The sequence below is a fragment of the Branchiostoma belcheri genome, unplaced genomic scaffold (assembly GCF_001625305.1).
Source record: "Branchiostoma belcheri isolate BF01 breed outbred unplaced genomic scaffold, Haploidv18h27 scaffold33, whole genome shotgun sequence".
NCBI classification, from domain to species: domain Eukaryota; kingdom Metazoa; phylum Chordata; class Leptocardii; order Amphioxiformes; family Branchiostomatidae; genus Branchiostoma; species Branchiostoma belcheri.
Window position 1 is genome coordinate 2,239,035 of NW_017803943.1, and position 17,526 is coordinate 2,256,560.

The 17,526-nt window shown below is 42.6% G+C and overlaps 1 protein-coding gene across 1 annotated transcript; it reads right to left on the bottom strand.

Moving 5' to 3' along the window:
• Positions 1 to 3,730: 3,730 nt before the first annotated feature.
• Positions 3,731 to 17,349, bottom strand: LOC109475234. The gene is made up of 17 exons (XM_019775835.1): positions 17,259 to 17,349; positions 15,657 to 15,778; positions 12,021 to 15,404; positions 11,346 to 11,573; positions 10,710 to 10,898; positions 10,040 to 10,275; positions 9,561 to 9,717; positions 9,023 to 9,145; positions 8,272 to 8,436; positions 7,670 to 7,894; positions 7,270 to 7,352; positions 6,853 to 6,957; positions 6,255 to 6,486; positions 5,514 to 5,676; positions 5,066 to 5,192; positions 4,536 to 4,688; positions 3,731 to 4,010 (listed from the first exon to the last, which is right to left on the bottom strand). Exons 2-17 carry the CDS (start codon positions 15,724 to 15,726, stop codon positions 3,849 to 3,851), a joined length of 5,802 nt encoding a protein of 1,933 aa, XP_019631394.1. The 5' UTR covers positions 15,727 to 15,778; positions 17,259 to 17,349; the 3' UTR covers positions 3,731 to 3,848.
• Between the last annotated feature and the right edge of the window lie 177 nt (positions 17,350 to 17,526).

Consider the following 17,526-nt stretch of genomic DNA (forward strand, 5'->3'; position numbering starts at 1 on the left):
TTCATTCCATTTCTGTATCAATTTCTACTTGTTGTTAGTTGTTTCTTCGGAATATTTTGTACGGATTGTTTGCTATTAAAGCATTACTGCTTGTTTGCTGAGCATGGCAGAAGTCAACTGGACCAGCGCTGAAACGCGCTGTTTGATCGGGCTGGGGAACGGTGACAGAATTCAGAGCAAAATGGAAACTTTCAGAAAGAAGGAGGTCTTCGGAGACATTGCCGAGGGCATGAAGCAGGAGGGATACAATAGGACCTCCAAACAAGTCCAGAAGATAAGAGACCTCAAGTACTCGTACCGGAGAATCAGGGATTCGAACAGTCGTAGCGGCAGTTCACCACATGTGATACAGCGCGACGCAGACCGCCACAGCTGCGACGCGAAGCGGGAGCTGCGGTCACTGTGTGTAAACGGGAAAGTGTCGTAGGTGACTTGGCGCGCGTGCGCGTCGAACGACGCCCGACACTTTTATTTTTCATCGTGTGAATCGGGCCTTATTAATCGACCGTAAAATGAGTTCCAAATCTGTCAGGACGGGGGTCATGTTGACAATTTTAGAACTCTACGATATCCTGGAATCTGTGGTCAAAGATACTGCCGCTTGGAAATTTAAACTTTTACCGAGGACGAAGACTACATGTATAACGTCATTAATGGTCAGTACTATGGCAAATCGGTAGGTGCCGCACATAAATAGAGTGATAAGTATTAGAGTTTGAACACAGATCAGAGAAAGACACTGCAATAAAGTATGACGTTATTGGAGTAAAAATTTTATTGTCTGTACATCTTCAGCATCATTATCACTCTCTCTAATAATTCCGATATGTCTAAAGATGACACCTTTGAAGCATGTTTGAATCACACATCCAACTATAATAGTTACAATATATGCATATCCCATTGCAGCTTCTGTAACATCAATTCAAGTAGGTTGCTCCTTTTGCCTAGTACTCTCAAGTTAAAACTTTGCCATTAGTTAGAACGAAAGAAGTGGAAACTACATTAAAATTCACAAAAGAAAACAACAAATCACTGGGCTAATGAGCACACAATGTTGCTAGTTCAATGATACTTTGGCTAATTTCACGTCACTACTACATATGTATGTACTGCATAAATTTTGCTTTATTTTAGTAAACCTCACACATTGTGATTCTGTTTGCATTTCCTACATTCTATATCATCATCCTTACCCCTGGACAGATATGTATCAACATCAAAGAACAGAAAAATCTTCTTTGCTATTACATCAATATATATTAGCACAATAACTGAAAAAGCAATGCTTTCACAACTTGAAGTATGCGTTGCACCATGAGTTGACACCTAAAACAGCTATCCAAGCCAAGCTCAACTTTTGGAGCACAATATACTGGACTAATAATAATACATGTATTACACATAACAAACAAAATCTTCCGCAATTCAAGAGAAATAATAGTCAACTCAAATGATGGGAAAAAATATGATTCGTAAAACATTATATTGTACATTGTAGTACATGAATGAGCAGCCATTCCTTGTTAATGTATGAAGTTGCTCAACTTGGATAGGGTCCCTAATTTCACAGTGACATCTGATTAGTACAGTATTTCCTAACATTTGAACAAACGATCAAGCACCCATTGCCCTGTATAGTTAAGTACTATACTATGATCAGTTACATACACATAATGACAAAATAATGCAGCGATTATTGCCAGACTACTTTCAGGCAAGGTGGGATACATGTATATATAATACTGATACAAGCAAAGCTCCTCAAAGCCTTTATGAACATATTTCAAGGTACACATTGTACAATACAGAAGAATGCCTTACAAAGGGGAATAGCTCTTTTCATAATTTTTACAAGAAAACAATTTGAAAAAAAGACCTGGTACAGTTATGTGCATAGAAATATAGAGCCATCGGTTGAAAAAAAATATAACTGTTTCATTTGGGCATTGGAATAAATTTCTTTGGAGCTAAACAGAGTGGAGGTTCTAGTCATTTGATGAATATCAAGCCAAATCTGAAACTCTTGTGTTATTCTGAAACAGATTTGAACTGTAATTTACAAACCTGACATCACTGAGGTGATGAAGTGACATATTACATGTATGTACAGGCAAATCCAAATACCAATTGAATAAATTGGTGCAGCCTAAGGATAAAATAATGCAGCGCTCATTGTGAGAATCTATCTGCATAACGTGATGTCACAGAAGCGGATTTCTCTTTCCTTGACAAAGACTGGAGTCAGGGTACAGAACAACTTGTTGTGTCAGTTGGAATTACAGTTCTAACCTGTTTCAGAATGACTTCTACCAACACAGATGAAGTTTCATTCAGCAAACAATGTTATTAGTAACATCGGTGGTATTCAATATACATCTATGTTGCATAGCCAGATAAATATAGTATACAGCCCAAAGACTATGAAAAGTTGCAGGGGTGGGGATTCAAAACATCATTGTACAGTCTTTTATCTTTTTGTTGTTTTTGAGCGTTAATAGTTCTCACTATCTGTCCAAAGAAGATGATCAAAACAACAAAAACAATCAAATTAGAACACATCATTGGTATTGGATAAGGCAGGACGATTTAGCTTCAATTTAATCTGCCCGACTTTCTGCTTACATTTTGTAGTGTCAATATGACATATGGCAGTGCATCTGTTCTTTACCTTAAATCTTAGCACTAAACATAAGTATGATACTAATACATTACTGTTGACATGACTGCTATCACTGTATCATCTACATAATACACATAGCTGAAAATATACAGCTAGACAAAAAGTTATTTGCTAAATTTGCTGTAATTTTCACCGGTAAAGACAGTCAAATGGCCCTTCCATGACACTTTTAAAGTAGTAAGTCTTGTTTAAATGATTAGAAAAGCTGTCACTGATTCTTCAAGCAAGTCAACAGGAACAAATAAACAACCAAGTCGCTAATAGCCCTGCTAACTTACTCATCATGCATTGAGAGACTTTATAATATATTTTTCATATTACAGAATGTAATACTTTCTTTGAAGTACAAATTAAACCAAGCAAGAGTTTGTACATGGTGCTACATTGTCCAATGTTTATGTACATCTCATTTTAGGGAAGAAGAAAAAATCTATTACACTGATGATTCTATTCAAGGTGAAAGTTCTCTCATAATCTTACGTCTTTTGTGAAGCCAACACTCCTTTTGCCAGAATTATGACAAAGTTCAGCAATATACATGTATCTTTCCTACTTTTAATAGCACTACTTTAGACCATATATGAAAAGTTACAATATTCAGACATTTAACAACATTGGGTTTTTAATTATTCAAAGTACATCCTTCTCATGACTACAAATTTGTTATTGACATGTTTATATTATTATTATTATATAACATAATTTACATCTTACGTTAAGTTGATTTTGACCTTATGTAGATAGAGAGATGGTGGGATAATGTATTTATAACAATGATGTTATATTTGGAGACTTAGTGTAAGTTGGATTATGTACAGGATCTTACTATGTAGTAAGTCAAAACTGTAATTTCCAACACAAAGAATTGAGCTTACCCAAATTTTCGACTATACAACTCCAGTCTTTGTCAAGGAATAAGCAATCCACCGCTTCTGTGACAACAAAGACGGGGGGCGCCACAGACTTTCTGCAACTTAAGATCCACTGCTCACCGAGTCACGTGTGTCATCTGCATAATGTCACGTCACGGAAGTGGTGGATTGCTCGTTCCTTGACAAAGACTGGAGTTGTACAGTCAAAAATTCGTGTAAGTCCAACTCTTTGCATTGGAAATTACAGCTTAAACTTACTACCAACACCAACAGAATGAACTTTCAAGACAGACTCAGTCCACGTTGTGGAGAATGTGGAAGATGAGTTCCAGTCGAATTGGAGTGTCCTGATTGGACGCTGCTGCGTTGTGGATGACAGGGATGAGTTCATTGTCAAGGTCAGTCATGTACAGGGGTGGCAGGAACTGGCCCTTGGAACCTGCTACATACCCAACCTGGAAACAGGAAAAAACATGGTGAATGGCAACACACAGTGATACACAGCATTACCTAATGTTACCTTCTACACAAGCAAGTAAGAAGGGCAAATTTCAGAGGATAAAGATTTATAAATTTTCTAGTGATGCTACGTCAAAGAAAATTAAGAGGATGGAAAAAATTTCAGGCTGGCTAGAACACTGGTATGACTACCCACCCTGGGGCCGTGTGACATAACGACAGAGCATTTGGCTCAGAACCAAGAGGTTCCGGGTTCGAATCCTACCATGTCACCAACCTTGTGCCCTCAGGTGTTAATGAGTGTGCCATAATGATCATGATTGTGGGCATTAAAAGAAAAACCAAAACACATTGGCCACCTCACCTCGTCCCTGTCTATGTTGACCCTGAGGCCCAGTTTGTTCATCATCCCTGCCTCCTTGAGGGAGTCCAGGTGCTGCACCAGGTACTACAATGTCATGCTTATACATGTACATGTACTAGTTAAACATATGAGCAACTAGACATTTCAGACCCCTCACCTCGTCCCTGTCTATGTTGACCCTGAGTCCCAGTTTGCACATCCCCGCCTCCCTGAGGGAGTCCAGGTGCTGCACCAGGGCCACACAGGTCGCCGTGGCGATGGACTCAGCCAGCCTGCTCAGCTCCATCGGCTCACACTGGGGCATGGACTCCTGCGGAGGGGGGGGGGCAAAAAACATGGGGTTAGATATAATTCCTATTGCATCTGTTTAGTCATTACATCTAACTTTGCAGATCTCCATGGGCTCACAATGCGGCATGGAGTCCTGGGGAGGACGTGTAGCAATGTGTTTTAGGAGACTCTCTCCTGTGACAGGAAGTTAACATTATCACCACACAGAACACACCTGTAACATTACACCTCAATAGAGGACTCAGATCACAACATCTGAGAACACAGTTGAAGCAGGCAGTCACAGATGTCTTCCATCATCTTCTACTCATCGTATTCTAGTTTAGAATAACGATTAGACAAACATTGGGAGTGCCTGAAAAGCAAACACCTGGTGTCTATCCCACTCCCACATACCTCAGTTTGTAGGAAGAAGACTTCGGTCCAGCGAATGGTCCTCTGCTCACCGGCGAAGTCCATGCCACTGTGCACATGGATGTTGGTCAGGCCTTCCATGGACTGCCCATCAATCGGACTTGTGACTCTGTATATAGTAACGGAAGTAACAAAATGTATATCAGATTTTTGTGTTGTTATAGTTCAACTATCTAAAAGCTCTCATGTATATAATCACAAAGATTCACAAGAAAAGTGTTACTAAAGCAACTGGATAGATTTTGAAGACTGTCAGACGTTTTAAGTCGCATACTTTTCATAAGGTACTATAATTTGAAATAGAACTGAATTGATATATAAATGAGGTACACTCTTTTGACAGTCTATAGGAAACAAAAAGTAAGACAAGTAATCACAAAGATTATAATTCAACTGAAAGCAATGTTGTACAATGTTAGTTTTAACATACCCAATGTTCATTTTGCGGTCGTCCTCCACCCATCGCACCTCGACAGTCTCATCAGGCTCCTCGGTCCCCGTGCTGCCACAGCCGATGGTGTAGTCCTTCATGTTCCTCAGGGCCTGCCGCAGCTCTGACATGGTCTCAGGCAGGATCTGTACCATCACTCCATCTAAAGGGTACAACATGGGAAAACTTAGGATCTGTACCATCACTCCATCTATAGGGTACAACAAGGGTAAACGTGAGAGGTCATGTGCATTGCAAAAATGATCTCCAACCAGTTTAGCTCACCAAAGAGCATACATTTTGGGTGAGCGACAACAGCCAAGATTCAAATTCTCAACCTCTATGTCCAGAGTCACTTAGTGTCACTTACCACCAGACTATGCTACACTATAAGACTATAAATTTGAATCCTGGCTGTTGTTGCTCACCCAACATGCATGCTACTGAAAAGGATTGCAGTCCTATGGACAGGACATTGAGCCATTGTTCATTGTACTTGACAATGCATGATAGCTAGATTTCAACATCTTGAATGGAACCTTTCAAAACCCCTTCAGCTTACCCTCTACAATACTGGACTTCCCCCTCAGCCCGGCTGTTGTCTGGAGCGACCCGTTGAACACGATGAAGCTGGCCCCTCTAATGAAAGGTATTGGAAGCTACCTGAAACATTTTACCGTTTCCAAAACCAGATCCAATTGCTTGATATCCAGTAACCATTTTTTGGCCCATTCAGCTTACCCTCCACAATACTGGACTTCCCCCTCAGCCCGGCTGTTGTCTTGAGTGACCCGTTGAACACGATGAAGCTGGCCCCGGTGACCTTGCGTTGTCGGTTCTGGATGCTGATGGCCTGCGTCTGGTACGCCCCCTCGTCGTTCTGGATACACACCAGGTGGGAGTCCGCCTCCTCGCTGAAGTTGGAGCCCCAGGACAGGACGTGTTCGTTACAGTTGTTCAGTACCTTCATCATCTGGAAATAGTTACAAAAAGATAAAGCAGTCAAACTCACACTAAGAGGCAATGCCTGATGCTTTTTATTGTTAGCTAGTTGTGCGATGCAGCTTTACTATGGCTTGTTTGTTAGGCAAGCACAACGAGTCAGCCATATTCTTCTCAATAAAAAAACCCATATTTTTCTCAATAAATGTGTTGGGTTATAAACCAACAAACACTGCCACCCAAAACAATACTTCTGTACCCTGAAGTAAAAATAATCAATACAAAACGGAATATTTTACAGTTACAGTATGTCCAAAGCAAGGAAATATTGGCTAATAAAAAGAGAAATTTACAAAACAGACAAAATAAATAGTTTTGGTACAAACAAGGATCTTACATCATCATATCTGTTACTGGGTATCCTGACGAGTGTTCTCTTGTCCTCCAGCAGTATAACCACTCCCCTCACCTGGCCCAGCATGTACTGGTAGTTACGGAAATCCTGGACAGATAAAAAAGTTAACTTCCAGAGACATAGACTGTGAACAGAGATACTGTTAGAAGTACACGTACATTAAATTTTACTCTTGCTTCATACTTATACTTGATCAGGTCATGCTTTATAACCAATGAAAAAAATGTCTTTATCAAAGTTTTATCAGACCCCGTATAGATGCCGTATAAAGCTGTATGGGAATCAGGACTGTTGCCTGGCTTCTTGAGGATCAGTTCTATGTCACTATGGACACTATTGTCAAGTTGCATGTTACGATAACATGAAGAGTACTACTTTGATTGAAAGTGTGCGACTCACAGCCAACAGGTTCATGATGGTGTGTCCGATCTCACAGTACACAGGCTTACGGAACCGCACGCTGAAAAGGGGACAGGGATAGTCTGGGGCCAAAAAAATATGACAATGTCAATAGAGTTACATGTGCATTGAAAAAAAGATCAATGTTTATGACTCTATGCCCATGCAAAACCTGGATTTTTCAGGGTTTTTTTTTTGCATCAGCATTTTGCCTGTTACAAAGAGTGTCTTTTCCAACACAACATTGGAAAACTATAGTTTAGATATCAATCCTTAAACATGCAAGTATGATCATAAAGGAGACAATTCTGTCAAAATGCCAAGCGCAATACCAGTACATTACGGCTTTTATGTAGGTGCAGTACGCTCTGCCTACTTGCTCTATGAAGGAATAACTCACATCTGAACTCGGCGCCCAGCCTGAGCATGAGGCGTATGGGGAACACCTTCGCCCAGGGGGTCTCCCACTTCTGCAGCAGCACCCCCACCACGTAGGGGGGGTCGGGCAGGATCAGGCGCTGGGTGCACTGGAAGGTCGGCTGGATGTACAGGAACCCGCCATGCTCACGGCTGCCCAGGAACGGCTGGTTAAAGATGGTGTGGCCCAGGTCTCCCACTGTGTTACCTGGAGATATTTGATTTGATTTGATTTATTGAAATTGTAACAATACAGTACACGTGGAGCAAAGGCAGCTGTTGCTGGTCTTATGTCCCACACATGGAACAAATAGAAGACAGACAATACTCATTTTCACTTGAGTTAAGTGAGGAAAGTCAAGTAAAGTGACTTTCCCAAGGGCACAAGATCGGTGGGATGTCAGGACTCAAACCCAGGACCAAACTGTCAGACATGAAAATCCACTGGTTGTTGAATAAAAACCTTCTTACACTGGATAAAAACAGTACGAATTCTGCATATCTTGAGCATAGTTAATTACAGGTTACAATTAAGTTTCACAGTCAGCTTTAAAACAAAAATGGTTTAATTTTTTCTAGTCCTACCTTTGCCTGCCTCCTCATACACCATTTGCAGGTGGGCAAAGATGTCTCGTGGGATGACATCATCGTCAGGCATGGCCTCCAGTAGGATGACCACCTCATCCTGACTGACTGTGTGCATGCCTCGTGTGGAGAAACACCAGCACAGCCTGTTTACACAGCAGGACACTAGGGGGGACAATATGGGCTAGTTAAAGTACTGTAACAGGTATAGTGTAAGGCTAAGTGTTGTACCCATGTAGGATGACCACCTCATCCTGACTGACTGTGTGCATGCCTCGCGTGGAGAAACACCAGCACAGCCTGTTCACACAGCAAGACACTGGGGGAGACAATATGTGGTCATTTACTGCACAACAACTGTGCGTACAGTAACAGGTACAATGTAAGGCTAAGTGTTGTATAGGACTACTAACTGATCGATTCGTTGAATGTAGCAATGTGTAAATATCTGTGTCTATTTTATAAATAACCTCCAATGAACCATGTATTGGGTTTATATACAATGTAAGTTTCTATTTGCTGCATTAGCTGTTCAACCACCTATGAAGTAATATTAAGGAAAATAATGGTTTCTGAACAGTTTTTAGTTTGATCCATACTTCTCAAAGTCTGAGTAGTGCAGGTAAAACTTGTCTTGTGTCTTGTGAAGATAAGTTTGAATGTTGCCAGACAGTGCAGGTATACAGTAAAAGGGATTTTGAGCCTTGCAGCTCTAACATATAGACTAAAGCTCTGAAAGATTTTGACTCACAGTTGATGACTTTGACCAGCACCACCAGGTTAGGGTTGGCCAGAAACATGACAGGGTCTGTCTCCTCTCTCTTTATCTCTGCCAGGGTTCTGTCAGGGTCTGGCTCTGAGTCAACCTCATAGTCTGTAGCACCAGGGAGAACAGGGCAGATTAGGGTTAACAGAACTACTTGTGCTAACCTAAATATAACAATTAAAACAGCTAACAGTACAACTTTCAATAGACAAAAAGAAAACTACTCTCCTCTTAACATCACAAAACCCACGTTACAGAAAAAGTGGTATCTTTTGTCTTCCACTGTCACAGAAAAAGATATCAAATCCAAAAGTTAGTTTAGACTGCACTAGCCAATCTGATCTCTATCTTTGATACTCTAGCATGTCCAGATCACAAGACCTTTTGATAAAACCTGTACCTCCTGACTTGTGACATTTTCCAGCAATAAATATATTACACTTGAACTGTAGAATTACACTCTGTTTTTATTTAATTAACTGTAGAATTACACTCTCTTGAAATTCGATTAGTCAGGACTCACCTCCTTTGTCTCCCACAGACAGAATGACAGGAGGAAGTCTGTCCTCCTCCTCAGGAATTAGACTCTTTGTCCTTGACGACTGCCGTGACCTTGGGGGTGACCTTTGACTCCCAGACTTCCGTGGGCTTCCTCCCTGGCGGGGACTTCCTGACTGTCTCTGCAGGCGACAATCAGAGTAACGGTTAGAACAAAATTAACCTGTCACCTAAGCTCATGTTAGTTTGTCCTTCCCGCATGAGATGGTGCATAGAGCAGCACACTTCTCGTTCAGTATCCCTTGGGCCACACAGTTGTGCAATCACTACAGCAGGGGACTAGTCCACTGGCAGTGGTGTGTGTTTAACTACCATTCTTTTTCATGAGCGAGAGATGGTTTCTCTTTGATGAGAAATACAGATGCTGGTGGCCTCACCATTTTTTAAAGTCTTTGGTATGACTTGAACAATAAATAAACAAATGTGATGTTTGATGATTCTTACCTCCCTGTTCTTAGATGGACTAAGTCTGGCCCTTGTCTCGGTTGTTTTACTAGGCGACCCCTTGTGTTGAGGGGACGTGTTGGGTGCAGGTCCCCTGGGTCTGACTGCGGCCGCCCCCTGGGGGGTAGTGATGGGGTGGGAGGGGGTGGAGGGGGTAGAGGAGTCCGAGGTCCCGTCCCCGCCGGGGATACTCCCGTCTGAGAACCTCACGTGCCGTCCCTCTCTCTGGGAAACACCTGTGGGGGATTTCATTATGGACAACTTGAAGTGGAACATCAAAAATTGCAAGAAGAAAAAGACTGTTTTTAAACTGTGGGGGCAGGAAATACCAAGTACATAACATTATTATGATTGTAGGTTTGTGCAGGTAAATAATACTGTAAATTGTTACAAGTTTCTTCAACTCTTTTGTCTTCAAAGACTTGTCTATAGCACCTAACCTTTGGACATTAGACTCAAACATCATTTAAAGCTATCTAGTGATGATGCCCCAACTGTACTTGGTGGAAGCGAGTTCAACTCTACGATACTTCTAGGAAAGAATGATTTTTTTCTCCAATCCTTGGTTGATAAGTTAAACGTACTAAGTACTTGAAGGCATGGCTATTTTTTGAGCTGGTATTAGGTACTTAACATTTCATAATTTACAGTAGTTTCTACATGTACCTACCCAGTGCACCCTGGGGCCTTCCCCCCACAGGCACCAGCACACTGGGGGGTGGCCTCTGCAGTGCTTCCTGTGCCTGCTGGATGGGAGGGAGGGTGGAGCAGTACTCCATCGGGTTGTTAGGGTTGGGGGAGGCCTGACCTGAGGACGGGGTCACCTGGCTGATCCCTGCTATCTGACCTCTGGCCTGGGCTGCAAGAACAAGAAGCAAAAAAACAAAATTGTAAAAAAAATCCGTCAATAATTTCATCGGGTAGGTAAGTCATTGAATAAAGTGACTGTTTTTATAGAACAAAGTATTTTATTCAGCCAATGGTTTAGTGACCGCCTGTCACCTTCTTCAGGAAAATTCTGACTGGTTCACATTGCACTGCAGCACAGGTGCTATAGATGTGTTGGGCTGTGTGAACCAATTAGAATTGTCCTGAGGAAGGTGTCCTGAATAAAACACTTGGTTGTGAAAAGAGAGCCTCTTTATTCTGTAAAAAAAATCAGTGTCAACATACACTGTATTGAGTCATAGTCTTTCAGCCAGCTATTAGTGCAGGACATTGCATAATGCCAGGAGAGAAAACTAATTTTTTTGACAAATAGGTTTACACTTTACACTTAAATTATAATAAGTACGTATCTCGGTACCTCTCTGTAGGATGTTGTAGCATGTTGAGCAGACGCGGGCAGACTTGTTGTCCATGTATGCCAGCCGTGCCTTCTGTCCACAGCAGGCTGAACAAAGCACCTTCCCACAGGCTCTGCAGTGGTGACGCCGCTTCGTGAACGTGAACTTGGCCTCACACTTCATACAGTTGGGAGCGTCTTCGTCTGGGACCCACACGGGTGCCTCCCAGCCGATATCCGACGGTATAACTGGACAAGGAAGAAATCAGACCATGATAAGGAAAAACAGGGAACGGAACGTATCTACAAAGACTTCAGAATGTTGGGAGATTGAAATATGTTCATCTGTATATGGCATAAAGGAGAAGATTTTTTCACAGTTCGGTGGAAAAATCATGTGGAGGGTTCATAGACTGACCCTCAGTTCAGGTGTAATACCGATTATTGAACGTAAAAGCTTGTATAAGAATAATTGAGATGCAGAACTTATGATCACGTTACTGGTAAGAGGCAGTCATGATTGTAATGTTTAATTAATAGTGAAGCCAATTGAAATGAATCACAGAAAAATTATGAGAACAGCACAGATAGCACCGTGGACACCAAAGGGCCAAATTAATGATTGATTTGTTTTTAATTTGAGTTTGATTGGACCGGACACAAAGAAAAGGAACAGAAAGTCGACTGCCATCTCACCTGAACTGAGGTCATCCCTGAACATCTCCACATTGGGGGGGAAACCAACGTCCTCCGGGGACGCCACGCCCAGCGGGGGGTGGGGGGGCATCCGCACGCCGTCCTGGGGCATGTCCTGGTACGGCGCCTGCCTCGTGTCCCAGAATCCCTCGTCTCTGATTGGCTGCTGTTGTTCATCCTGTTCCATTTGCCCCCTGATTGAAATGTTTGCCACTGCTGATTCTATACTACTTCTGTTTCCTTCCGTAGCTGAGTCAGTCTGGCTTGGTTGCTGGGTGTGACCAGATGGTTGCTGGGCGTGACTGGGTGGTTGCTGGGCGTGACTGGGTGGTTGCTGGGTGTGACCGGGTGGTTGCTGGGTGTGGCTGGGTGGTTGCTGGGTGTTACCAGATGGTTGCTGGGTGTGACCAGGGTTGTCTCCAAGTGAGAAAGTTGGCTGTAATGATTCGTTTGTCCCATCCTCACTGTTATGGGATCCTGCTGAGCTCAGGCTCTGTGATGCAGAACTCTCCTGCCCTCCTGAATTCCCTCCAACCGCCTGTTCTCGTACCGCTGCCTTTATGTCCACGGGCAGCCCCAACATCCTCTCTGTCTCTGTTGCTGGATTAATCATATTTGCAGGATTCCTTTTGCTCTGCGCCTCTACAGAACCTGACGCTGAAAAACCTTGCTGAACAGTTCTTAGACCATCACCATGGTCTATTCTACCTGTCACCATTGTACCTGCAATGCTTTCCTCAATGTGGTTGTTTGTTCTGACATCGGAGAGTTTTCTGAGAGACTCTGAAACCCCTGTTTTGCTTCCATTATTTTCATTAGTCCTGTTGTCAGGCATACTGTTTACATCAACCGATGCAGGTGCAGTAACAGCCTGTGTCTCTGGCACTCTACAGCTTTCCTCCTCTTCTTCCTCTAGTGAGGTTAACGTATCGGTCGGGCTTGTACTCGTCTGTGCACTGAAAAAAGGGTCTGCATCTGAGAGTTCACCACCTGCTGGGCCGCCACTTTCTGGCTGGGTATTGCGTTCGTTGTCATTTTGAAGCGTTTGGTCTCCTGAAGGTTTGTCAAATTTTTGTTCCGTGCTTTCACCACCAGAAGTTGGTAGAAATAGAGTAACAGGTAGCTGTGAAACACCAGTCTTGGTTATGGACCCTTCTTGGCTGGACTTTTCCAAGACTTGTTCCAAGACTGTACCAGATTCAACAATCCCAGCTTCCTCTCTGCCTGCCTCCATCATGCTCTCGTTCCCAGAGTTCCCCAGACCGACACCATCCAACCCGAGGTATGCATCTATTTCTGCGTCGTCAAATTCACCCTCTACTTCTACCTCTGGAGAAAAGCCTATCATTTTATTTCCAGCCCCTCCAAATCCTGTGCTGACCTGACTTTGTTCTACATAACTTGCATTCTCTACATTTTTCAATTCCTTGCTCCCAGCCTGTTCCAACTCAGAAGAACTTAAAACTTCTTCCTTCTGTTCAAAAACATTTCCTGTTACAGCAGCTTCCTCTTGCAGGTTTTTGTTGCTCTGCATGGACGTGGATGCCATTTCTGAGTTCTGACTTAAATCTGCAGTATTGCTATCGCCAACACTTCTCAGTGCACCATTGGAATGAACTGGCTCACATGATTTCTTATCTTCCAATACAACAGTTTCTCCAGTTTCTTGATGTCTTACAGGTACTACCATCACCTTACTGTCAGGTAACACTGCAGTCGGTTCCAAACAGAGAAGGCTATCACTTGTATCAGTGGCTGTGACTGTTGGCTGACTATCCTCAACTGTTCTACCCATGTCCTCCTTGGGTACACTTGTTTCAGTCATGCTGTTTTCCCGTCCTTGTTCATGCAATTTTTCAGAGTCAGATTTGTTTCCCTTTTCATTTGCTTCTAGACTGTTTAGACCTGCTATCAGATTGCTATTTTTCATCTCATCTGTCTGACCACTTTTAGAGTTGGCAGTGTCAACGCTTTGTGTTTGGAGAGCAGAATTCACTTCAAGGTTGCCTCTAAAAGAAACTGCCAACTGAGGACCCCCCTCTCCTACTGTGTTGACAGTGATAGGTGCAGATTCAGTGCTTGCATTCGGAGGTGTCTCCTTATCCTTTTTAAGAATCTGGGAAGTCATCATATATTTGACTAACTCGTCGGCAGTCGCCTGTGCCTGGATGTTCGCTGTTACAGGCTTTGCAAGTCCTATGTTGGGATACATGCTTGCCTCTGTGCCACCAATCTCAGACGACATTGAAGCTACACCACCAGTTCCTACAGCCATTTGTAGCCCTGTAGTTGTTGGATACAAACTCTTCACACTACTGTTAATTCCAGCAGTGCCTTCGGTGGTAATATTGGCCATTTGGGCTAACGCTGCAGTTTGTGGGTATAACCCATCTCTGAGTCCACCAACGTTTGACTCTACGTTATGTTGTGTCAGGTCTGTTGTTGGATACAGGCTAGTAGTAGAAGCTGGAACAGAAGGATACATCCCTGTTGCTCCACCTACAACTGTGCCAGTGCTAGCACTACTGACACCTTGCGTCAGTCCTGTTGATATAGGATATTGGTCAGGTTTAGCCATAGCTGTGCTCTTTGGGACCTGAGCTTCTGGAGTTGTTGTTAGGTTCACTGGTGGCGATGACATTCTCCCAACACTGGGGTAGGCCCCTCCATGAAGGGACATGGGTGGTAGAGTGTTGTGTGACACTGAAGGCTGGATCTGGCTGTCTGGTATTGACCCAAGAAGGTGGGCATCAGGTTGTCTGACACCTTGTGACACAACTGGGAGAGGGTGGGGGGTTGGACCTCCGGCTGCTGGATAGCTGTTCAACCCTGCCTGATGGTGGAAACTGCTGTCTGCTCCATGTGGTTGGTAACTGCCCATCGGTGGCTGTGTTGGAAAGCTGTTCACAGGATAGCTGTTCTGCTGTCCTGCGACTGTTTGGTAGCTGCTCAGAGCTTGCTGTTCCTGAAGTTTATTCAACGATATTTGACCTTGACCTGGCTGTTCTTGATATCCATGGAAAGTGCCTGCTATGGTTGTCTGATAGTTTGTTGCAATCCCTGTCTGTGATTGGTAATTGCCTGCATTAATAGATGGTCCCAAATGCTGGCCTGTTGGGCCATTCACATCTGGCTGTCTTGGATATCCCTTTACTTGAGCACCATAGCTTGCCATTGTATTGTCCCTACCACCACTATAGTTCCCACCATTGTACACAGCGCCCCCGGTGGGCTGCTGCGGTACTGCAGCAGGGTGGTAATGGGGGCTAGCTCCTGTAGTGACAGGGTAGAAGCCTGCTAGACTGGTGTCAGGTTGGCTGGGGACTGAGGTTTGTGGAGTTGGCTTGGCTGTAGTAAAGTCTACACCTTGCCCGAGCTGGAAATCTGTAGAGATACAGGTTAGTAGGTACAATCTTTCACGTAACTCATACTGTAATTTTAGTAAATGCATTTATCTTTTCACTGCAGTTATTTTATTTTATAGTAGGAGTGAAAGGGAGGTTTTCAACAGTACAACTATATTATACACATAAATATAAAATAATGATATTTGTATCAAATATGCACAATACCCGATATATATACAAGTTCCAGTCTTAAACCAAAAATACCTGTTGGTAAAATTATTCCCCATACCTTCATTTCTTTCAAACTCGTCTAGGACATTGTCCAAATCGTTTGCTGCAGCAAAGAAGGACTGCTCCATTTTGAAGGTCTTTGGTGGCTCCCCTTTCAATCACTTGGCTGTAGTGGGAAATCTGGAAACAATCAGCAAAAGGGGTTACCGTATGCCAAATGCATGAAATGTGTGAAGGAAAAAACACTGTAAACCAACAGCACATGTGCATGGTAAATGTATACAAAAATATAAAAGAGGGTCTGCATGGGGGACCCTGGCAATGTACATGTTAATCTAGGAGGGCAAACAACACTTGATGGTAAATCCTGATTCCAGAAAGGCCAGCAATGCTTAGTGTTAAATTACTAGTTAGTTATTCTTGTGTAAGGCTCGGGGCTTGAAATAATTTTTTCCCGCATACTAAATGTGATTTACATACTAGTAGTATTATGTTTTTGTGGTATTTTTTCTTGGGTCCCATGTTTTAACTTGAGGAAAACGCATTACTGGGTAAGAGCTAAAAACACCGACCACTAGAAACACCGGCAAAAACATGTGCATAATCACCAAACCAGACCTTTCTGTCTTTCATCTGCAAGTCACCCACCATAGTCCATAGTAAATCCATAAACAGTAGGCATAATAGAAATGCCACCATATTGATTTTGTGGTGGCTGACTTATGTACATTTCATTTTGTATCAGGCACGACTGACCTATGGACCTGATAGTAATAAAAAACCTCCTGAATTGTTCTGTTCATTAAATATTTTTTAGTGCTCTGGTAAATGATATCATATTCAGTCAGAAAGCCATATCCATTTCTAGTTCTTCCAAAATGCATAACCGACAAATCGCCTTTACAGATTACGCGTAACACAACCGTTTTGTACAAGCTGTGTATTTACCACTCACGCTGGTCAGGAAGGACCTCTACTCTTTTCCATAAGTGTGGTGGGATCTTTAACGTGCTCGAAATGTGACTCTCCTTAAACCAGCTTTATATCTCATCCGACAGGACGGTCCTAACCTAAGCTAGGTACTAGTTCTGTACTAATTTTCACCTGAGTCCAGTGAGGAGAAAATTAAACGGTTACTTACAAAGAGTCTTTCTCAAGGACACAACACTGGGGCCTGCAGGCTTGGGATTCGAACCCAGAACCTTCAGACCATAACCACAAGAACACTTTCTTCTATGGCGATTTCTGAATTTCTCTTTCACGTCAAAGAACCATAACTGGCCTGCGTTGTAACTAATTTTATTGGTCCACAAAAAAATTATTGCAAACCGTACGCCGAATTGGTCACGTATTACAATTCACAAATCTATATCAAAGGGACTTCACTTACAAGCTACACGTTGTTGATCGCGGTATGAAAATTGTTGGCGTCAAATACTCGAGGAAAATAACACAAAGTTATTCCTACAATCATGTGAAGATGAATCATCTAAATGGAAAAACGACCTGAACATGAAACCAACATAATTTTTCACCTGTTCAATTTTTGTAGCCTTCCCTATAAATCGTTTATTTCCTGAATTTCTCCGATTCTAGCCACGAATCTACTGCAGTGGGTTCTGGTAGATCTGATAATACTATCACAAGCGGTGAATCTCACCTGATTTCTTGTTTTCTGTCGCCAATTTTGTCAAACCAGGAAGAAACTGTCCTCTCCGGAAATAGTCGTCGCCATCTTAGCCGTATTGAACGGAGCATGCGCGGAACGTGTACCAGGCACCGCGGCCTTTGACCCGACAAATTAGCTCATTTACAAACCAGGTAAAATAAAATAACCTTGAATTTTATACCTATATCTGTATGTCTTGAAAATATTCTAAGCAGCAATTATCAAATATTTCTATATATTCAAGTCTGGGTAGAGAATA

Bases quoted from the DNA above. Each gene is read 5' to 3' on its own strand.
- LOC109475234 (XM_019775835.1), bottom strand. From the start codon at position 15,726: ATGGAGCAGTCCTTCTTTGCTGCAGCAAACGATTTGGACAATGTCCTA. The intron at 10,276-10,709 runs GTAGGTACATGT...AATCCCCCACAG, and splicing joins AAGGCCCCAGGGTGCACTGG to GTGTTTCCCAGAGAGAGGGA. The intron at 5,677-6,254 runs GTAAGCTGAATG...TGTACCCTTTAG, and splicing joins GAAGTCCAGTATTGTGGAGG to ATGGAGTGATGGTACAGATC.